The sequence below is a fragment of the Oryzias latipes genome, chromosome 5 (assembly GCF_053564925.1).
Source record: "Oryzias latipes strain Hd-rR chromosome 5, Olatipes_Hd-rR_3.1".
Taxonomy (NCBI): domain Eukaryota; kingdom Metazoa; phylum Chordata; class Actinopteri; order Beloniformes; family Adrianichthyidae; genus Oryzias; species Oryzias latipes.
Window position 1 is genome coordinate 30,107,463 of NC_136241.1, and position 24,571 is coordinate 30,132,033.

The window sequence follows — 24,571 nt, forward strand, 5'->3', positions numbered from 1 at the left end:
ATGTAATTGAAATGATGTATTTTAATGTGTACTTTTTAAACTTGGCAGTATAGAAAAAACACATACGGTATTTGAAGAATGTTCAGATTTCTTTATACCTCAAATATGATGCTTTTAACTTTTATTATCTCCATGTTACATTGATGACTATCAGTCAGTATGGCTTTCTGCTGTCTGTCATGTTTTACCATTTATCTTGTGAACTGACTCACATGAGAGTTCATCGAGTATCTAAGCATCAGATCTGCTTCTCATGGCAATGCACACTCTGTAAACTTGTCCCAGTAGAGATTTAATCTGAGTTCAGATTTAAAGGAGCACACAGATTACTCTAAGTAGGATTCACATGCCGATAGCTTAGAATACAAGAAAGAATCTTGAATAACTCGTCTACTTCAATACTTTTTTTTGTAATCTTCACCAGTGGCTTTCATCTGTGGTGGAGTTTATCTGTGCATGATTTGATTAACTGGACCCAATAGATCATTTAAAAGGTTAAAGCTTGTAACAGAGTAAAACATTTGTTTTTTTTTAAGGCAAAAAACATTTCTGCAAGTTTTACACAAAGTGACAATTATTCTAGAAATATCCTGGAACCACCGGCTCACTTTCAAAGATGGCACTGTGGCAAACATCGAACTTCAAGGCTTTAATTTCTAATGAGGGAAATTTCTCTGCAGTTAAACACGGGGACAGAAGTTTCATCACAAATATTTTCTGTGACGTGACAGACAGATGAGGAAAACTATAAATCTTGAGTGGAAACCATCCGATGTCCTCACAGTTTTCAAATCGACAAAACAATGAAGTGCAGCAGACATCAGTGAAAACACAGGTAAGCCTGAAAAATTTTGGACTGAACGAGAAACTTTGTGCACCTGACCTCATTAAATCGTCTCAGGAGAGACCTCTAAGATGGCTCAAACTCAGTATCAACCTGGCTTAGTTTTAACGCTTCAGCCACAAAGGGAGGGAAATGTTTGTGTGACCATTCCCCAAAACACCTATATGCCTTTTACTGCTGTGATAAAAGTTTTAGCCGAGCACCAAATAAAAAGGTCTGACTGACTGAATATTTTAATGAAATTTCTCTGGATAGAAATGTAAACTACTCTTGAAGTCTTCCTTCAAGATCACAGGAAACAGAAATGACAGACGTTAGCTGCAAAAGAAAATAAAACAGCACAAGCTCAAAGAAAACTAAGCATTATGGAACATGTTTTATCTTTTGTAATTTTTGGAAATGCTAATGTTTTTCATGTTAAATATACTTTTAAATCCAGTCAGGTGTGGTTTCAAATCTCTGAAACATTATGCAGTGAAAGAACCACATTAAATACTTTTGTTTCAATGATTTGTGCAAGACTCTTAAAGAGATGTGCCTAAATTTTACTCTTTAAAATCATTTTGTACATTTGAGCAAAAAATACACTGTTTAAACTACTCAGTTTAACTCTGTCTTTAAAGTTGCAGAAAACTCCAGATTTGATATCCATCAGTCTGAAACATAATGAAGGGTAACAGCACCCTCTGTGTCACTAAAAGGAATTACACCATAAAGCTGTTCAGAGAAAACACGAGGATGGGATGTGGTCAGGTTGCACAAGTTTCCATTTCTTATTTTATGTGTTCAATTTTCAAGATTCCTATAAAAGGCAAAAAAAAAATTGCCTTGTGTGGCAACCGTTTTATCTGCCTTATCTTCCTTTTTTAAAATATTATTTTGGATGTAATTCTAACCTCTAGCTGACTTGGAGAGTCCTGACTCTTCACTGCTTTGCCGTTTCACTGGTCAGGGGGCAAAAATTGGACACAGTTGTCATGTGAGGGGGTGTAGGATTTGAATTTCTTGCCTCCCAACAGTAAGGCCTTCTATTTTAAACTTTCATAATCATATCAAAACATTTAAAATCATATTAAGCCAAATGAGGTCGTCTTCAAAAAGGCTAAAGATAGTTTAGTTGTGTCATGTGGAAACGGAAATCTTTTACTCATCGTTGTAGAAGTCAAAAGCACATTTCAAAGAAATGCTTCACATAATTCATCAAACTAAAAACAGTTTTATTTTGCATCATTCAGAGGTTTTTGTACTCACACAAAGCAGCCATTTCTTTGGGCAGGTCAGCTCCAAACCGGCTGAAAAGGTGACTGCTGGCCAGCAGGTCAAAAGGAGAGTGGCCCTTCATGGAGTTAAAGGTGAACGGATACATGGCGCGAGGAAAGCCCGCCATGTGACGCACTTGGTGTTCTCTGTTTGTTGCCATTGCGAAGCAAAATGTTGTTCAAGGATGTCTCAGAAAATCAGGGGTAATTCTGCAACAAGGCACTGCCATCCAGCCCCGAAGACTGCTCTCCTGGTGCACCACAGAGGACTTGCAGACAAAGAAACCAGGAGGAAGCCCAGGAAGTGTTTAGCATCCAGCACCAGATTCTAAAAAAAAAGAGACAACACTAGGGTTAAAAATTTGTGATTATCATCTTTAAAGTACTAATTCTGAACATGTAAAAACCTCTAAGTGATGCCAAAACTTTGAAATTGCAGAAAAACTGAAGCATGTAATGGATTTAAACAACTGTTCAAAGCACAAAAAAGACTGCAGGAAATACTTGACAGAAGACTCAAAAGAAGGTGCATCATCATTATGACACTTTTTGTCTATCTTCCAAGTAATGCAATAATTTCAAGCAAAGCCAAATGATTTCAATCAGCAGAAGGGTGAGATAAAGGGTCTCTCTGTTCCCTCTGCCAGCTTGACTCTCGTTAGCATACCCTCAAAAACCCAGCCTCAACATGGGCAGTTTCAACCCTTTCAACCAAATCACAGAACACCAGTGTACAGATCAACACAAGACTACTTTCTCTGATATGGGTTTTTTTTATTTAAGGTTATTATCAAATGTAATCTGATGTCTCATTTTCAGTATTTAAGTTGTGGTTTGTTACCTTGTCAAAATAAAAAAGTGTCCAGCACTTATTTTGTCCTTTACTCTTTTCCTGTCAGGGTTTCATGAGCGGGTGGAGTTAAACTCTCTGGAGTTGTGGTAAATACTGTACGGCTCAGCCAAAGAATGTCCTGTTGTTTTGGGCCTGCTTCGGCATGGGAATCAAACACCCAGGGTGTGTGAAGCAGACTGAGAGAACAAAGAATCTATAAACGCCCTAAACTAAACCTAAATGTTGTCACTTTAAACAAAACCACGGTTGTATTTCATTTGTTTTATTATTAGGATTCTGCGTGTTCCATTAAAATACTTTGACTATTTTAATTTTTTTTAAAGTATTGAGATTTCCATTTTTAAAAGTCAATGTTTATTTAAAAGAGGTAATTCATCAATTAAATCAATAGTTCAACTTTTATTTTTTTTCCAAAACAAAATAACTCACTAAATAAATAAAGGAAACACTGTTATGGATAATTAATTGTGAAACATAATAAATTATATTAATAAACTTGCCATCTTTCTTTAGTTTGAAGTTAAAAATCAGAAGTTTTCTTTTTGCTATTTTGTTGTAAAGTTTCAAAACAATTGAATCATGAAGATAAGTTGGATAGTTGGACCGGACCGTACCATGCCGCTTAGTGGAAATGAGGCATTAGACACCAAGATGCCCTTAAGTGATGCACTACAAATAAAATTATATTTTAAAACTGTACAAGTAAGCAAAGATGGACAAGTGAAAATTTGTCACAATATTCTGAATTAGCTGAACTTTTTTGTAAAGATACTGAACATTACTTCTTTTTCTGCTCTGCATGAACCAGAGGTGTTTTAGACCTGGTTTCAAACCTTAAACTAATTTAGTCCTTTTTTGTGTGACCCTTATTACTGAAGCTGATTTTAAAAGGAAGCCTCTCTAATCCTCTAAACCGGAGAAGTCAAAACCTGTGGAACAATATAGTGTTCCTGTAGACTCTTCCATTTTTCCCCACATTATACAGAAATCCATTTTTACAAATAAATATGCTGTTTTTAAAGTAACATTTTTAAATTGGCATGTTTTCTGAAAACATTGCTAAAGTTTGTCCTTGCTGTGGGATCGGCCAGTCACCGCTACATTTTTTGAAAAGTTTTTTTTTGCCGTTTAACAGTTCAAGTATGTCAAACACAGGTTGGACAGAGTCTATAGTTATTTATGTCACAGTAACACACATCAGTCACATCTTGTAAATCATAAACATACTTCTTTAAGAGCTTAACGCAGATGCATACAAGTATGGACACGTTTAGGCAGAAGAAGAGAACATACACAGATGTTCTGCGACTTTAATCTTGTTTGTGCGCAAGCGATCAGGAGAAAACACATACAGACACACACACACACACACACACACAGTCCACATTTGCTAAAGCACCATTGACATCGGCAATTGACCTTGAAGAATGGCGTAGTAAATAGAGGACACAGGACCCTGCCACAGATGTAACCAGATGTAAAAACTTCAAGAAGACTTTTAAACCAAAGTTTGAGTGAAATCACAAGTATGAAAGGACTGGAACAAAAAAATAAACATGTGTTGAACTAAAGCTACAAAAAAATTGGACAAAGAAAGGGGGAAAACAAAAGAAAGGAAAGAGGGAGTTTGAAACATCTGGATGGCTGTGTAAGAAAGGAACAGAGCTCTGTTAATTAGAGCCACACTGGAAAAAGGATTAATAAGAGCAGACCATGACTAAACAGCATGGGAGGATGGGGAAAAGGTGGTCCAAGTGGTTGCAGAAAGCATGCATAAAAATACAGAAAAAAAATATTTCCAGTAATAAAACCTGAAATAAATTGTGCGAAAGCCAAGGAATGGTTTGTGTCTCTCTAATGAGTAACACCCCGCCCCCACCGTCTCCCTCTGGGGGGAATACACCTTGGGCATGGCAACAAAAGCAGCGCTGTGTCCCTGGGCCTCCAGTCCTCAATGCTGCTTTTATGAGACCTGCCTGGGTCAGGTCAAACTGGGTCACCTGGTCCCAGTCTTGCTGACACACACACCTACCCCCTCATAAACATACACACACACATACGTCCACATAAACGATGGTTCCTTTTCCCAAATTTAAGGGATTAAAAACAGGTTTGGTGTAAATCTATGGGATTTTCCGTTTCTCCATCTCTTTGACCATTTTTTTTTGTTTTTTCACAGAAAGAGCCCATTAGATTTAGCTGTAAGCTTTAAAAAGTTGAAATCATTTTGAGTTAGTGTACAAGTTAATGTCAGGAACACGGTGTCCACTATACTCATCCTGGATGTGAATGTAATTGAAATTATGGTTTTTCCAACTCACGTTGGCTCTAGTCTGTGGTCGTGAAACTACACACTAGTGCACAAATCCCCCTGAAAAGACAAAAAAAAGTCTGTTTTGAAAAACTTTTACAACTAAGATGAACAAAACTCAGACGAGAAGTGTGGGAGAGTTGAGAAAGCCTCAACTCATTGAGATTACAAGCTATTTTAACAATTTATACACATTTTTACACATTGAATCAGATAATTAAGGAAAATGGTGGCACCTGGAAATTATAACTGGGCTTATTTGCATTAAATTTAAAAATACATTTTCCATGACAATCTTTGTGATCTAATTAATAGGCAAATAAAATTGAAAAATAATAAGTAAATAATAATGATAATAATAACAATAAATCAAAGCATGGGTGGGATTATATAAGTTTGCATCATCGCATTGCCTGGGAGGAAGTCACTACATACATTTTGCGCATAATGCATGGGTAAAAATTGGTCATACGTGAATATACCAGTAAAGGGGAAAAAGTTGTATTCTTTACGTGCGATAGACATACGTAGAATGGTTGTGGAAAGCCACATATTTGCGTATGCATCTCACAAAAATCCTGCACAATTGTGTAATTTTTACGTAATAATTGCCCAGAAACGACATAACGCGTAAACTAGCTCAATGTTTTGCTGCCATTACCATGTCAGAGTCATGATCCCTGCTGCCATTTTCTGACACCATCTCTAAACATTCACCTTGGATGAAAATCTAAAACTAGCTGAGTTTCCATCAAAACCTCATCCAAAAGTATCCAGACATTGTTTATTCGATTTTGACTGTTAGAGTCATTGCTCAATCAGTCCGTCTAAGGCAAACTCTTTTTTCTGTTTCTGAAGTGTATGCAATGAAAACATTTTAAAACGGGACGGTTGTGGCCATATTAAATGGCTTTGTTTAAAACCTGGACCTGCCCATTTTTTTTCCTTCTCCCCTCTTTTACTTTATTTTCTTCTTATAAAAAACTGCTGGTGTGATGCTGTGGGTAGTGTGGTTCAGCAGTTTTCTGGGAAATAAATTACAAGAGAATTAAATTTAATCCTCGGCTTTACAGTACAATAAGTCTACTCTAGGGGTTGAGATATGGAATATAATAGAGGAGCAATGTGTCACTTAGAGTCAGTTTGTACACAAACAACAATTGAGATGAAGTGATTCAAAATCTAAGCTGGACCACAGAAGCTCAACTGATTCTCATTAAATCTCCTGAACAACAGGTCAGTATATAATAAAACAGAGGCAAAGAAAAATGTGGCAATCATCAAGTAAAGTGATTTAAAACTCACCTGCAAGAATTTATCACTTAACCTCAATGTAAAATGATTGTTTACCTTATTTAAATTAAACATGGGATAATAAATAAAATGCAGTAATCAAGATAATTGGTGCATAAAGTACTGCAGGTTTGCCGCAATGTGACTTTTTTATGCTCTTCTGAAGCAGCAGAGAAATGTTGAACCCACCCTCTGTCAGAATGCCCCAACCTCAGCATCATTCATGCAGTGATGAGCTTCTCCATAAAATGATGATTTGTAAATGGCTCCCATTATTTTGCACTGCACTGTGCGTCTGTTCTGTATTTAAGCTGCCTGTACGTAAGCCTTTGTACAGCAAAGATATTTCTATCAGCATCATTTAACCAGCATGCTTTCAATCATAGCATAAGAATGCTTTGTGTTTTGCTAAGAAATTTAGTTGAAAACATTTGTTACATATCAAATCAACGGTTTAATTGTCTGTGTGAAAAAACAGAGAAGACCATATGTGGATATAATACAGTGCTGAAGCTTCTGTCTTTTTGGCTGCAGGTTAGTAAAGCTGCATAGTTTCACAGTGTTTTTGATCATTGCTCAGAGGATTAGTTATATTTTCTGTTATGTGCTGGTCAGCCCTGCTTTCTCAGGTATTTACAGTCTGGAGGCATGGATTTTAGAACAGGTTTGTGCCCTGCAACAACAGAAATTTGGTTTTGCAATGGATCAGGACAACAAAATAAGTATGTTTAACTGTCTTTATTGTCTTTTCACATAGATTTCTTTCAACTTGTATGTAACACACAATCCAACATATTTTTGCATTTCAAGCTAGACTAAAATGAGGGTGGAGTTCAGCCAGCATGACTGACTGCCATTTTGGATTATCTACTACTGCACGGCGACAGCAGCTCTTGAATTCAACCCAGTCAAGTGTTCCTCAAAAATGATTCAGTGCAAGACTTCTCTGCAAAGAAACACAGTTTCTATATGGAGCCAATACATTTCCTGGTTGGAATATTGAGTCAAAAGTGATGCTGCATACTGTTTCCAGGGCAGACACTACATGAGGGTAGTGTGAATGTGGAAGTAGTAAGTTCAAGTGACCTCTTCCCACGAAAAGTCTACTTAAGCAAGCGTATACGCGCCTTTTGGGCGTCTGTGCTAAAAACTCTCACATTCACATGTAACTGTGCAAGTTTTTACAACCGTTTTTGGGCAAATTTGTTTTAACACGCGTTTTCGTATAAAACGCGCAGCCAATGAACACATGGTGGTTAAACCAGGTGGAACTTTAACCAATCAGAGACTCAAATTTGGTGGTGATGTATGGATGGTTTCCATTTTAATTCACGTAAATGCCAACTATTTGAAAATTGTTAATGGAGGAGAAATTAATTTTTGCGGTTTGTGCGGAATGATATGATACTGAGTCTTTCATATTTTAGAATGAAAAAAGCGAATGGACATGCGCTAGTAAACAGTGGCACAAGAAAAAAAAGAAGAAGCCCCTCCCTGCCTGTCCAATGTTAACACTAGATCTAACATACATCAGCGGTTTTCTCTTTTCTGTATTTCATCAACGCTTCTTCCTCCGCTTCAAACTTTTTAACGCAGTTTGTTTTCAGTTGCCATATTTTCTGCACTACAGGGCGCACTGTCAATGAATGGTCAATTTAATAATTTATGTCATACATAGGGCACCGAACAATAAGACACATTAGGCAAGACAAAAGAGTCAGCAATAAGTCCATCAGTCAGACATTATCAACTGCATTCACAGTACCTCTATAACGTGTTGTAACACACTACATGTTAGTCGCATTGAAGAAGTCACTATAGCTGTCTGTAACTCCCAAACTTGTTTGTAAGATGTAAAGAACAGACTCATACGGCTAAGACAAACGGTACTTTGACTACGCCAAATCCCAGCATTGTAACATGAAAAACACAGTCCGACACCGCTGCACGATAGCATTTTCACAATAACACAAAATAATAAGCCTTTTTAGTGTGCTTTATAGTGCAGAAATTACGGTAAGTAAAACAGCCATTATTGCTGCAATGCTGTCACAGTGTTATTGCATCATTACTGGATTTTTTCTTACAAGCCTTTTTTTTTCTTATGAAATTGTTCTGCTTTAATTTCTCGTGAAGTTGGTCAGAATAATCTTTTTTTTGATAAACTGAGAGAACAAACAAACAAAGTTCTCTCTTGCCACAGAGGATGAACCCACCGTTAGATGGTGAGCGGATAGTTTGCAGCTCACATTTGCCTCTCAGCTTTGATCTTGTCAAAATAAAAGCCCTTCCAGGTTAAGCTGTGCTTTATGACACCTGAAGTAAGTCACAGCCGTCATGAAGCAGAACATGCTGAGTCAGGAATGGAGAGTAAACTGATATTTTTATTGGTCTTCCGGATCATATGTTGTTTTATCAAATTGTTGTAACTGTCTTTCTATCCAGGATGATGTAAGCTGGAAAACAAAACTCTCCTTTAGCATGTGTGCATTTGATGATCTTGTGTAGTTCTTTTGTCAGCAAAAGGTTTGCTTATCTGCCATTCTCTCTTTTGTGTAGCACCATTGAAAGAGCAAGATCAAACAAACAGCACTTTATGTTCTCAGCTTGTTTCATTCATTCATTCATTTATTCATCTTCTGCCGTTTTATCCCTTTCGTGGTCACGGGGCTGCCGGAGCCTTTCCCGGCCACTTGTGGCCAAAGGCAGGGGACACCCTGGACAGTTCGCCAGTCTGTTGCAGACTCAGCTTGTTTTGACTCATATAACAAAGTTGTATCCAATGGCTATTGTGCCGCTGTATTCTGTGATGAAAAAGACTGTGTGTGGTTTTACTCATTATGAAGTAGAGCAAATCTACAAAAGCAGAACAGCAAAGAAATAATGAGTACAGACCAAGTTAAAAGTCTGAAAGAAAACCTCCCAGACTTTGGCACGAAAACGGATCTGTGAAGCAAAAACCAAAACCAGATCTGACTTATTTTTGAGAGAAAGCAGCCAAAGATGATCTCCGCTGAAAAACCTAAAGAGGAAATAAGCATACTAAAACGCAAACACAATTACCAATGATTAAAAAAAAAGAGAGACCATCACACGTAAATAACATAATTAGATTTTCCAGCAAAGTACTGTATTTCATGTCATTCTGACATGTAAAAATGTCTTTCTGAAGAACAGATATGTCTTGGCCATAAAGCATCAGCATCTGACAGCCTTCATACAACCACTAAGTGTTTCTGGCGCTCCTGAACACATATTTTCAGTTCATGGGTGCAATTATATTGTTAGCTTAGTCAAGAATGCACACGGACATGTATAAATTAAGCTTCAAAACAACATTTGACAGCTATTTTCAGAGTATTATTACCAAGAATTAAGTTTAAGTTTGCCAGACAGTCATTCTATTGAAATGATTTACTGTTGCCAGGATGTAAGTGCTCTTGCTTGGCTGTTAGAGGCTTAAAGGAGCTTTGAAGAGGACAAAGATTATGTCTGTAACTGAGATGGATAACTGGACCAAATAATAAAAGGAACACAGACATCGTTACAAAAACTCATTACCTGAAATTTGATATTTCATCTACATTGGTGATTAGGCTGAGCTTTGGGGAGGAATTACATTAATTTGCTTCCTCCCACTGCTCTAAAAAGGCTTATATCATGCAAAATTAACGTTTTTAAGCTTTTAAGTGTATTATAATGTTAATTCCTCAAAAAACAACAATCCCAAAGCGGTAATATGCTATATTCATGTATCTCTGAGCATTCCTCTAAAACCCTGCTCTCTGTTGACGTCACGAAATGGGCGGCACCCACAAGGAGTGAAAGGCGGAGCCTCAGAGATCAAGTCGTCTTACTTCCAGGTAGGAAAATGAACTTGAAAAATAACTCATATTTCATAAAAAATGTGTTCATACTGTGCCAAAGGTTATATAATCATATATGTGTATACAGTTAACTCTGAAAGGCTTAAGAATAGCATTATATAGACCCTTTAAAGGAATCAATCAAACTCTATTTGATAATCAATGTATTTAATGGATTCACTATGATTTATGTGTATTCTATGTGTCTGTTTATCATTTGGTGCAATTTTACTGTCAAGAAGAAAGTGTCATGTTGCTTAATTTCATCTTAATTAATTAATTAATTTAATAATATCTTGAATAGATTTTATATATCTATACATATTTTAAATTATGCTTTCTTTCTCGTTTTAAATATTTTAATTTCTTGAAATAAATTAATCAACCAGCCAGCTTCGTTAGACCAAGATTAACAGGGAAATTTTCTTTAAAATGAGCACCACTTGTCTTTGGAGACCCACTCAAATGAAGATCGTTTTTTTGGTGTTTTTAACATGTTCTTGTGGCATTTTTTTGTCTTGGATGATGGAGGACATACAGTACCGTATTTTCCGGACTATAAGTCGCACCGGAGTATAAGTCGCACCAGCCCAAAAATGCATTATAAAGTAGAAAAAAACACAGATAAGTCGCACTGGACTATAAGTCGCATTTTAACTTTCACAACCTTATATGACACAATCATAGCAGACTGTTTATCTAATAATTTCACAGTAATTTTTTCTCAAACTTATTTATTTATTCCTTTCATGAAGCATCATTGGCCAACTAATACTCTGTTTTCAGCCTGTATTTGTAGAAACAGTTTTCACTTTTATTGCATTTCTGAATTTATGAAATCATTGGAAAATAGAATATTATGTTGTTAGCCTTCAAGATCTTACTGTAAAAAAAAGTTTGCTGATTCTCTGAGTCACTTAACATCCTCTTAACACTTAACATACCTCAAACATCAAATTGACCCAGAAACATCATCTCTGTTCCTCACAAATTAACATAACAGGAGGGTTAACAATGTATTTATTTCAATTTATTTCTAATATAAGTCGCTGCGGAGAATAAGTCGCACCCCTTGCCAAACTATGAAAAAAAGTGCGACTTATAGTCCGGAAAATACGGTATATAAAAAAATTAAGCTCAAAGGTGCATTTTGGAGTGTTTCTTTATTCAAATTATTGTGAATCAGGAACAGATGAAAAAATACTATTCAAAAAAGAGCGTATTCGTGACGTATAAAATACGTTGGGCGGGACAGAAGCTCTCTGCTCCGCTCTATTCTGATGCATACACTTGTAGGCGACTAGATCGTGTACGTCTTCATTTCCTTCGTCTGAGCTGGCATCTTGCTAAAATCTGTACAGCTGGATAGATCCGATATTGCTCGCCATTTTTGTTGCACAGTTAGGCAAGGGTTGTGAAGGGCTGTAAGCTAACAGGAAGGCATGTAACCCTTGTGCTATCCTAGGCACTTTAACGTTGGGAGTTGGGTCATCTAGACCCCCTAGACAGTGTGTTGAACATTTGTTCTTCAATGATTTGTGATCTTCACTGGTGTCCATGGATTACATGAAATCTTTCCACCTTTATCCACCTTTGTCATGGTAGGAATAACACGTCAAAGAAAGGGTGGGGCCATCTAAGATAGCACAAGGGTTAAACAGAGAGCTCTCAGCAATTGGGACGGGCAGGGTTCTTCTGCACCAATGGTCTCGCCCACAACTCAGAGAGAACTGCAGTAGTAGTGAACTAGAGCTACTCTGCAGAAACTATGAACTAGAAAACTCCCCATTTATTTTTTTACTTTAGCTAAAAACTGCATAATCATAATTAATAGACCACTGGGAACCCTTTTAGAAAAGATCACACAATGATCGGAGTGGGACTTTGAAGTATTACGAATAAAGTATAATCTATCTGTCAAACAAGGAAACATAGTGAGAAAATTCTGGTGCAGACAGGCTGACAGTAATGGTGTTAATAAAGTTACATGTGGCACACAATGTTGTCATTATGCAGAAGTTAACCTCTGGGCTGTAGAGGGTCTCCTAAGGTCAGACCTTGTTGCTCCATGCTCAGCAGCCCATCCATGGGTCAGGCTTTATTTAAGCATAAGTAGGCAGTTTTTCATTTAGAGGTAAAGTCCAAAGTGACCCCTCGACACCCACATGCTCAATCCTGTTCCTGTTGTCTGTCCACATGGAGGATTAAAACTGTGTTTTAAGGATTTGTAGCCTGTACTAAGGAGCGGCCTCTGGGCAATGATAAAAACACTGAGATGCTTTTTAGATACCGGGACACACTGCAGCCTTGAATTTGGAAAAACAACGAGGAAAGCAAGAATAAATGTCACAAGTGACTTTCAAATCTCTGAAGCCAATGGGGAACGTCAGACCAAACCACAGAGCAGTGAAAGGCTCTAACCAAATCCCTTTAAATAACTCTGCAGACAATATGTAATTCTGGACAACAAGAAAACTTTGTGTGCTCACTTTCAAAAATTGCTTGCATGATCTTTGTCTTGGAAGTTTCCATTTTAATAGGAACTGGAGTAGCAAACATGCAAAATGAAACTCAGATGTTCAAAACACCAAAGAGGATGAGCAATTTTTCAATTTTTTTTGTAAGGCAAAAAAAAAATGGATGAAGAAGTCCCTGGAACTGAGAGAAAAAAAGGAAGATAGAGAGAAGGAGAAGAGCCAGACAGCCTTCTCACCCTGAGGGGCTGTCATTTTTCAAAAGTGAAGAGAACAAAGATGAGATTGCAATGAAGTTAAAGAAGTTATACCCAACACACCCTAACACATGACTGTGCAAGTACACACAATATTTTCCATTGGTTTATTATGTGCATGATGAAACCATGGGGGGGGGCAAAATTTAACCAACAACAGATGCATTTTAAATGATAGATTTGAAATGTTGCGTTCACTCAAAACTCTGCAGAGGAACAAAATAAATGAGCAAAGGCATGCCGGAAAAGACGGACCTAAATTTAAAATCTACTTTGCGCCGTTCACACCTACGTGTTTATGCTCTATTTGTGGACTTGTCTATTATTACATTACCAATGAACATTCCTGCAGACATTAAGGAAAATTAATCTCCAACAGATTTGTTAGGAGTTTGCTAGAATAGCCTACAGATGCCTCGCACTGCCACGCATAGCACAGAATGGCATGGTGTGAGCAGTCATTAAAGAAGTGTTAGTTGGCACATACAGATGTCTCCCAACCGATGATAGGAAGTTCTCGGTATGCACATTTTAACAGCGAACACCATTTAAACGGTGTGTTTTTTACATAGATCACGCCACACAAATAAGGATTTAACATTTCCATTTGAGACATTACTCATTTTATTCCACCGGGTCAAGCACTTCATTATCCCCTATAAAGCAGCAGTGATCAGACCCACAGAGGATTCCTGTGTGATGTCTGTCAAGGTCCATCCAGTTTTTGAAACGGTGTGGATGGGAGCTGTCAGGGGGATGGCCGAGTGTGAACAAACTCAAATAGACCAGATCCTCTTAGCCATTTGTGATGCTGATGTAGCTTTCAATCAACCCTGACAGGCTGTCTGCCGGCCAAAAGCCTTTGGGCTGCAGAAGACGGTTCATTCGCAGCTGGACTAGAAAACATTAAAAACATAGTTTCAAACTACTTTACCCTTTTCTTGGTTCCAGTCTATTAAGAAGTGTGGTCGGGAGTTTGTGAGGGCAAGAACAAACCCAGAGGTGAGCTCATATCTGTGCGACAAACAAATGAGGACAGGCACCGGTGTTCATCTTCAGTCTTCTACCTAAAAGCTGCCTCTATTGTGTCGCTCTTTTCTTTCAAACCCTCTAAAAACTTCTGTTCCCAATTAAAGCTGTCCTCAGGAAATTCAATCTCTCCGCTCGCTCTTTCCCCCCTTCTCCACGCACACAAAAGAGGGAGTGGGATAAGAGTAGCACATCTCACTCATGCTCTGACATGTCCTCTGACTATCTTCTTGTCTCACAAAAAGAAAAAAAGTTACGAGAAAATTTGGTCTGAAAAGCAAACTTACCAGAGACGGAATGTAACAGAGAAAACACAGCAGTGCTTAGAGAGGAGAAATCAGCAAAGGGGAGGGAAGAGCTGAGAAGAAGACTGCGCGTTGCATTTGGGAATCAGAAGTCCGTCTCGGAGCGACTACAGAGCTCAGCCTGTTGCATTCCGCCTCCCTCTCACTGACTTACACCCTCCTTCTCTCTTTCTCTCGTTCCTCTTGAAATCATTGTGTACTTTGATTCACAAACCCTGCCTTTGTCACGTGATCTAACACTTCAAATATACAGCACATATTTTTACCAGCCACAGAATGCCCCAAGGCAGGGAAAACAGGGTTCAGAGAGCTTAGGTTTCAACTTGCTACCCCACCACCCCCACCGTCCTCTCTTTCTTTGTCTCACAGTCACGCTTTACCTTTGCTGGTGTGTTGTCCGTCAACACTTTAGTTGGATTTGAAGCGATGACAAATATTTTTTACAAAGCTGCATTTGAGTAATTGCTCCAGATCCAAGTACACCATCAACATGTGGATGAGCAGCTACAAATTTTAAACTGGGACTTACTCACAAGAAGAAGTGCCCTTTACTTAAGGGGAGTTCAATCATCTTTTGATCTTTTTTATAAATGTTCCCAGTAGTCTTTTAATTACAATGATGCCTTTTTTAGGCAAAATCCAAAAACCTGTGTCATTTTCTAGGACATAGTTCCTGCGGCTGTAGTTGGTCAGAAATTTACCACTGAGTTCTGTCCGGGACTGTTGATGTGGTGTAAGCCTCCCTCATTTCCCATGATCTCCTTGTTTACACTCTCTCCTGCTAGCTCACAGCCCCTCAAACGCTCATCCTAGCATAAGTGGTGCAACAAAGTGGCGAACCCTATTGGAGCAATCCAGCTGTACAGTTTTGAGCCAGATTTCAGCTCTGATGAGGAAAACAAAGACGTTCATGGATCTCTGTGTCTATAAGTGGATGCATCAAAATTGGGTGGAGCAGGGAGCTACAGGCTTTTTCCAACGGCATTTTTTTCATCTGGTCCTGATTCGTCACAATTTTAATAAAAATATACTCAGAAATGCAGTTTGAATCCTTACTTTTTTCATGCACAGTCTCCATCATGAAAAGAGCGTATTTGTGATGTAGAAAATATGCTGGGTAGGCCACAAGCTCCCCGCTCTGAGCTCTAAGCTCATAATTAAAAGATCTCTGGGAACACATAAAATTGCTCAAAAGAGGATCGAAGCAGGTCTTTAAGGATATAGGAAGTTCTTTGAAAATCATTTAACTAGTGACAATGTTCCGCAGATCTTTTCATGTCCATGTTCACATCTCTTGCCATGTTTTGTTAATGTAGCAAGGAACCTTGCTTTTTGGATGACATAAATGTTGGCCCTGGTGTTCTATTCCATGTTTACAACGTCTTTACATTAGAACTGTAGCTAAACAAGGAGAATCCAAAGGATCAGGCTGGTGACTTGCTGAGCTGGTTAAACAACTGGCTGCTTCATTCAAATGTCAGCTGAGTCTCAGTCTTTGCCAGGTCACTGGCACACACGGCTTGGCATGAAAAATGTTAAATTTAGACTCCAAATGACAGTCTGTACATCACTGTACTTATCTAATTGATGAGAAACAAAGAGATCTTTCTCCATGCTGTTTCTGCAGATTTAAGTATTTTTCTCATCCATCCATCCATCCATCCGTCCATCTATCCGTCCGTCCGTCCATCCATCCATCCATCCATCCATCCATCCATCCATCCATCCATCCATCCATCCATCCATCCATCCATCCATCCATCCATCCATCCATCCATCCATCCATCCATCCATCCATCCATCATCCATCCATCCATTCATTCATCTACAAACATTATTTTTCTAAATAAATCAACCTCGTGATTTCTCTGATAAGGAACCATCTAATGGAGTAATATTTTATCCATGGTGACATCAAACCTGGCCAACCCACCCTTAAGGGGCAGAGCTAACTGCCTCTTGATGTCAGAGATAAAACTGTATGCCCGTCTCACTGGCTTCAGTGGCGAATTAGCTTCTGACAGTCTGACAGAAACAGAGCAAAACAATCATGCTTCTTCTTTGTGTGTCATTCAAATGAGAAATAAAAAGAAAACAGACGTTTTGTCAAATTTTTCCAATTAACGATAATAAAATAGGTTATCATTATTGTTCACTTGATCTGGTTTAGACAAAAAAGTAATTTTTTATTGCAAAAAGCGTGAGTGCAGAATGTTCTTTAGAAAATGGTTGAACATATACTGAATATGATGTTAAACCCAAAATCTAAACAAATTGCTCATGTGTAAAAACACCTGTACACAGGTCCACAAATCATAAGATAGAAATTATAGGCTCCAAAAGTTGTTTAACAAAGCATTAAGTCCTGGTATCGTCATTAGTTTTCATAGTTAGTTTTTTCAATGATGGAAATGGACTGGAAGTGAGAATATAAATCTGCTGGAATGCTACTCAAGTAACCATCTTCAGAGAGTTTACATGCAGATAATGTGGAGTGACTGGATGCTTTGGAACCCACAATCAAGGCTAACTGCCAAACAACTAGTAGCTCAATGTTCCAACATCCACAAACAGCAACTCCTATCACAACTTGAGATTGAAGTGATACAACACAAATGCACCACCATGGAAGTGCCAGAACACCAGGTTAGAGAGGAGGCTATACCACCAAACTGAACTTGGGAACACATTCCCAATAATTACTGCTGCACTGAGGGAGGCAGCAACTGACCTGGAAGACAAAATCACGTCCAGAATGAACAGGAGGCAACCCCAACACCAAGTACAACGGTTGAGGGATGTACCTGAGAGTCTCCTGAAAACTGTGAATGAAGCATTGAGGGCAATTCCTACCACAAAAATCACAGAAACCAATTAACTGGTTTACACTTCAGCAGCAGTGATCCTTGAGATGCTTGGCTATAAGAGCAACCATTGGAGAAAACAATACCCACCATGGAAGTAACAGTTGGAGGCTAAAATCAAGGCAACTCAGAGGGATGTGAGCCAGCTAACAGAGGCCCAAAGAGGTGCAATAAAGAGCAAGTGCCTAAGAAATACAGCCAGTTGCCCATTCCCAAAGCATTGTAAACTGCCAAAGGCTTCTGGCATTGAGCTGCCACCTAAAGAGGTACACAAGAGACAATGAAGCCAAATAGGCTGCTCGTAACTCAACCTGCGAAAGTGTACGCTCGGTGCCAGGGTCATAACAGCAGAGAAGACCCACCAAGGCTGGAAACTGAGCAGTACTGGAAAAGTATATGGGAGAAAGAGACAGCACATCACAGCAATGCACAGTGGCTGGTCTCTCTGAGAAAAGAACATAGCAACCTGCCTGAACTGAATCAAGTAACCATCAAAGTGGCAGACATCCAAGAAAGAGTCTCAGGTATGAAGAAGCTTTACAACATCAGGAGGACTCTAAGAGCCTTCATGAAGCTTTTAGAAGAAACTCCATGAAGCTGTGGAAGCCAATGGCAAGCCACTTGCACAAGTGTCCATCAAATGTGGCACATACCAAGGCGACGCTTTTTCCCCACTGCTGTTCTGCATAGGTCTGAACCCCCTTAGCCAAATAATCAACAAGACTGGCTACAGATACTGACTCAGAAATGGGGCCACCATCAGTCACCACCTCTACATGGATGACAACAAGCTATATGCTAAGAGCGAGCGTGATCTACAGTACTGACATTGGGATGTCATTCGGGCTCAAGAAATCCAGTCAGATGGTAACAAATAGAGGCATGGTCGTCCACACAGAGGGGTCTCACTCCCATAAGGAACAATAGCAGACATTGAGGACAGTTACAAGTACCTTGGAATCCCACAGTCAAATGGCAACCTGGAACGGGCAACAAGGAAAGCTGCAACAGCCAAATACCTCCAACGAATGAGGCAAGTCCCGAGAAGCTAGCTCAATGGCAAGAACAAGACCTGGGCAATAAACATTTGTGCACTGCTAGTTATTGGATACCCTGCAGGAATAAGATGGCCAAAGGAAGAGATATAGACCATGGATGTTAAAACACGAAAGCTCCTCACCATACATGGAGGGTTCCATCCCAAATCCATACCCTGAGACTGTATGTTAGCCGCAAGGACAGAGGCCGAGGGCTAGTGAGTGTAGAAGCCACTATCCAGGATGAAACATCCACGATGCCTGAATACATCACGGTCAAATTCCCAACTGACAGTGTGCTCAGTGAATGTCTCAGACAATGGAAAGTAGAGGATGCGTTGCTGGAAGACAGATCCTCGTGGGAGGACAAACCCCTGCATGGAATGAACCACCATAACTGAAGTGGCTGATATCAAGAAGTCTCACCAATTGCTTGAAAGGGCTGGCCTATAGGACCGCACTGAGGCACTCATCCTGGCAGCTCAGAAACAAGCCCTGAGCCCCAGAGCGAAAGAGGCTCAGATCTACCACACCAGATAAGACCCAAGGTGTAGACCATGCTGAAGCAACACAGCACATAATTGCAGGGTGTAAGATGCTGGCAGGGAAAGCATACATGGAGCGCCACAATCAAGTGGCTGGAATAATATACGGGAACATGTGTGCAGAATATGAACTGAAAATCCCAAAGTCAAAGTGGGAAACACTTCAGAAAGTGGTAGATAATGAGAGAACAAAGATCCTGTGGGACTTCCACATCCAGACTGATAGGATGGTAATGGCAAACCAACCAGACATTGTAGTGGTGAATAAAGGACAGAGAAAAGCCATTGTGGTGGATGTGGCAGTACCAAGTGAGGGAAACGTCAGGGAGAAGGACCATGAGAAACTGGAGAAATACCAGGGACTCAGACAAGAACTGGAGAAAGCCTGGAAAGTGAAGGTGACAGTGGTGCCTGTGGTAATTGGAGCACATGGGACAGTAACCCCCAAGCTGGAGGAGTGGCTACAACAGATACCTGGAAAAACCTCAGACCTCTCAGTCCAGAAAAGCGCAGTGCTAGGAACAGCTAAGATACTGCAGGACCCTCAAGCTCCCAGGCCTCTGGTAGAGGACCCGAGCTCGTGTGAGAAACCACCCACTGAGGATGAGAGGGGTGTTTTTTATATATATATAAATAAATGATAACTTTATAAAGTTTTAATTTGCGGACGACTGTGGATTTTTTTTAAATTAACCACCAATTTTGTTCAAATCTATCTATTAAAATGAATAAGAAATATATTTATTGTGAAAGTTTACGGCAAAAAACAGTTTGTGGATTTTGATGGAAGTTCTATGGATTTAGCTTTATCGGTGTTAAAAGTTGCCATGAATCTCTAAAAATACATTTCATGAAATAAATAAAGCTCCCACAATTATTTTCCTCCAAGGGTGGTTTAGCCAATTTGACCTAAAAGTGCCACATTTAATAAATTGAAAGTCAAAATATAATTTTCTACCCTCCGGGCTTAGTAACCAAAACCAAACATTTTCATTAAATGTGGTTGATTTCTGTTTTGTGAGAACATTGCAGATTAACTGTTACGAGTGTCTGAGTTAGTGCCACACTTCTCAGAAACAGCATCAGTGAGGAAGGGGAAAGGTCAGGGCTGTTTGTGTTTCTGTGTCAGTGAAATGCGCTCAGGGGAGAGCAGAGTACAAATTCTCAGCAAGTCAGAAAGAAGCATTTGTGTACTCCTGAGAGTAAATAGGCACCTTTCCTCACACATGCACCCACATGTTGAAGCGGGCCTTCAAAGCAAACCAAAACACATTTTCTTAGTTTGGTGACATGATAGTCTGAGGAGATTAACGGCGTAAGACGATTAAGGCCGCAGGTAGGAGGTTCAGCCTCCGATGAACAGACACAGTTATGGAAGAAAGAAAAAAAAAGAAATGGTGGAAAATGGGACACAAAGAGAGGAGTTTATAACCTTCTGCAGAGCTTAAAATGGGGCCCTTTTTGGCAGCGAGTATTGGAGAAACCACAGAGTGGTTCAACTCTGGAACCGAGAGGTGGAGGAAGCGCGGGGGGGGGGGGGGCAGAGGACAAGGAAGCAGAAGAGAGTGGAGAAAGGAGGGAAGAAAAGGAACTGGTACAGAGAAGGGTGCAGACGGCAGGTTTTAATCAGCAACAGGCTGTTGGTAATGAGATCACTATTCCACTGCGCTCAGATTGATGTCATGTGAGGCTCTTTGGTGCTCGGAGAAGCATGCAGAGGATGACAGGCATGCATGACAAGTTCACTCTCTTGGACTGGGCACACAAACATACAAGCAAGCATGCCGACACCCAGACTTAACCAGTCCTTCAACAAATTTTACACTGGTGCTGCAACTCAGACAGAAAACGCACTGCAAAGACCTTTTAATGCACCACAACACCCTGCTATTAATTTTCCCCCAGCAAAAAAAGAGCTGACACAAATACAATCACACCCACACATACATTATAAACACATTTTGGGTCCCAGGGCTCCTTTATGTATTTTCTGTCTCTGCAACCACTAAACATGCCTACACACAAAGGACATACTGTACCAGTGGCAGCGGCTGGCTAGACTTTCAGGCGAAATGTGAGGGAGCAGAAAGCATTAGGGAGGGAGAGAAGGAGGTCGGAAAATGGAATGAAGTGACACTGTGAGGCAGTTATGAATTTGAGAGTGCAAAGTTTGACAGAAATCTTCAAGAATCAAGACACGATGGCACTAAAGTGCGGACAAAACGCTGCGTGAATCCAAAGATGCTTTTTTACCGCAGCATTTAAGACTCTCAAAATTTCCAAAGGAAATATGCATTTGGCGCACTTTTGAATCATTTGTGGTCACGTAAGGAAGCAGCTATGAAAGAAAAAGATGGTTTTGCATGTGCATCCAATGAAAGGCGAGTAGTTTTTCCTATAGAAAACGTTTCCCTCAAATTCAACCATGATGTCACCGTGAACCTGCAGTGAACCCTTCAACTACCACTGCAGCCTCATCCCCTCGCTGTTCCACCACCTCTCCATCTCCTACTCTATCCTTCATCCTGATGCCGGACTCTTTCGCCATATGAAGATGTCTGGTTACATTTTTCCTTTTCAACACAAACTCCATGTCCCCCCCCCCCAACTTAAACACATACACAACACAAACTGCTCGCAGCCATTTAGGGAGTCTCTCATATAAAAAGGACAATTTTAATCAGAACAAGCTGGCATATTTTGGCCACAACCTGCACTTATGGTAATTCAATCAGAAAGAAATGGGAGAGAGGGGGAAAGGGGAAAAAGAAGAAAAGGGGCACACAGAGGGTAGTAGAGTGTGAGACGGAGAAATAAGAAAAACAGAGGGAGGAAAAAGCAGACGGTGGGCGGAAAGGAGGCTGAGGCAGGGGCTGAGCGGCTCGCAGAAGTTTGATCCACATGTGGAAGTGATTGTCTAATTACTGGCGAAGCGTATGTGTTACTGCCTGCAGGACAGGCACTTATTGGAGGGTGCAGCTCAAGGAAAATGAGATGATTGGATAAAGGAGAAATTAAGATGGTCAACTGGAAAAAAAGGAAAATCCTGAAAAGCTTCCTGGCGGTTTATTTTTCACTATGTCTTTGTCCAAGAATCAAGTTTTTACTTTTTATCAATAATTTCCTCTCAACTTTATTATCAAGGAATAATTTTAACCTCACAATCAAAGTCAGAGTGTGTTGGTATTAAAGCAAGTAGACAAAGGGACAGCTTATATTTTTCAATTTAATTTGATCTAACCATACCACTAACTATTTTTCTCACATCCACTGACAGTAGTGACCATGTTAAGTAAAATATCTGGATTTTCTCATTAATTTTTATTGCTTCTCAAAGGTAGTTATGGTAAATTCTTGCTGGTCTCTTCAACAGAACATTTTCCACATCCCTGCTCTCCTGCGTTCTTCTCGCCTGGTTTGTTGGAACAAAACAGCCCCTTGCTTGTGTTCTTTAAGTGTTGTTTTCTTTCTCATCACCTTTTCCTCTGACATCACTCTGAGCTCCTGTCCTATCTCCTACAAAGAAATTAAGTTAAATATGAAACAAATTTCTACTTCTTAGTTGTTTTTTTTATCTCTATGTGTAGAGCTCACACTGCTATCCTTTTTTAAATCTCACTTTTTGTTCATAAAATTCCCACTCTTATCACCTTTTGATCTCTTGTAACCCTTGTGCTATCCTAGGCACTTTAAGATTGGGAGTTGGGTCATCTAGACCCACTAGACAGTGTGCTGAACCTTTTTCCTTCAATGATTTGTGATCTTCACTGGTGTCCATGGATTACATGAACTCTTTCCACCTTTATCCACCTTTGTCATGGTCGGGAGAACAAGTCAATGTAAGGGTGGGGTCATCTAAGATTGCACAAAGGTTAAAAGCATTCCCAGTGGTCTCTTGACTATAATGGGCGGTGTTACAAAAACTGATAAAAATTCACGTTGGCCCCACGTAATCCGTGCAACCAAAATGCACACTGCTGCAGTGTCGTATTTTAACCCTAACCGAAACCCCAGAGAATAGTCACTTCCAATTACAATTATGCCACTTTTAGCCAAAATTAAAAACCTGGGTCGTTTTCTTGGACAGAGATTCTGTTCTATAAAATATTGTGGGCGCAGAGCAACCTCACCTCCCACCCTGTTGCTGAGAGCTCTCTGTTTACACACTCTCGAGCAACAACCAGCCGTAGAATTTTGAGCCAGATGCCAGCTCAGACAAGGAAAATGAAGACATAAATGGGTCTTTTTGCAAATGGATGAATCAAAAAGGATCAAAATTGTGGACCGCCAACTGTATTTTTACTTCACAAATATGCTCTTTTTCCAACAGTATTTTTCAATCTCCTCCTGATTCACAATGATTTGTATAAGAAATACTTAGGAAAGCAATTTGGGGCTTAATTTTCTTAATATATGTCCTCCATCGTCATAAAAATGCCACAAGAACAAGTTAAAAACACCATTTTCATTGGAGTGGGTCTTTAACTAGTTTCTGATCATCTGCTGACTCTTGTTTTGTAGATTTATATCCCTTTAGTAACAAATGAAAAGAGCCCTTACGACAATATTTATTTCAATTTTTTTTTAAAATAAAGGGCATTCTATCTCTGAGTGATGCAGAAAAAGTTCTAAGAAGAGCTGAAAAATATGCTGTGAAGTCCTTTGGGCTTCCACTTTTGGTTGTTTTTGTTCTTGTTTATCTCATTTTATTTATTTGCTTTAATTTTACTCGAGTTGTTTTCTGATATTCAGGTTTTTTTTCAGAATGTGTTTGATATCTATGACTTTACCTTCTATTCACAACAACAGTGGATTGTTGCAGGGGGGTTCATTTTTTTTAATTGTCTGTTTTGCTGAAATTTATACATAATTAGGGGCATGTCTTTTAATTCGCAAGTGGGTGGACTCAACAATACTCTCACCTTACTGAGTCCTGGCCACACTCCCATTTTTGGAAGGGTGGAGTAACCTCCAATCGCTTCATACTTCATCGTTCAGAATCCTCAGAGATTATCCGTCTGGTGTTTGCGTGTCTTTGGAGCTGATCACACCAGGTTTTCACCAGCTTTCAATCATCCTCTGCAGGTTCAGTTTCACTTAATTAGTTTTGTCTTTATTTTACATCCCTCATTTGTGATGGTGCATGTCAAATCACCTTGATAGGTTTTTGTTGTTGTTGACAAAAGAACACATCAACCATCAGCAGCGCATGTTAAAACAATAAAAAACTCAGTTTTATCATCCTGAAGATATGAAAGACATACAGTAAAACTGCTCAAATTCAGTGAGAGAGAGTATTGCCCCTTAGGATTACCTGGCACCTCTTCACAGGAGGGCACCTGTCAACACACCCCAGCAGATCTTGGCTGCACACTGCAGCGTCTTTCTGCCTGTCAGAGGATGTAAATTGTCTCTGGAGAGTGGACTGTCTCTCTGCCAAATGTTTAGGTTAAAGACAGTAAAGGTACAGTTCAGCATGAGGTTGCAGTGCTAGAAAAAACAGAGTTCCTCAAAGTGAAACCACAATGGAGAGGTGTGGCCATGATGTACAGTGCTGAACTGGTGGTGAAAACCAGACACAACAACTTAAACACTTCAAACTGCTGAGCACAGTGGTGGAGAGGTGATGATTGG

At 39.5% G+C, this 24,571-nt stretch overlaps 1 protein-coding gene across 2 annotated transcripts in view; it reads right to left on the bottom strand.

Annotated features, from left to right (window-relative positions):
- rargb (retinoic acid receptor, gamma b) overlaps positions 1-14,779 on the bottom strand; it is a 35,192-nt gene extending 20,413 nt beyond the window's left edge. The window contains exons 1-2 of one of the 2 annotated variants that reach the window (XM_004069128.5): positions 14,474-14,779; positions 2,096-2,431 (exon numbers count right to left, since the gene is read on the bottom strand). In XM_004069128.5, the coding sequence (XP_004069176.1) occupies positions 2,096-2,264 (169 nt within the window). In that variant the 5' untranslated portion in view covers positions 2,265-2,431; positions 14,474-14,779. Of the gene's footprint in view, positions 1-2,095; positions 2,432-14,091; positions 14,264-14,473 lie in introns of those variants that run through there. The other variant, XM_078947659.1, reaches the window with a different exon arrangement.
- Positions 14,780-24,571: the final 9,792 nt, after the last annotated feature.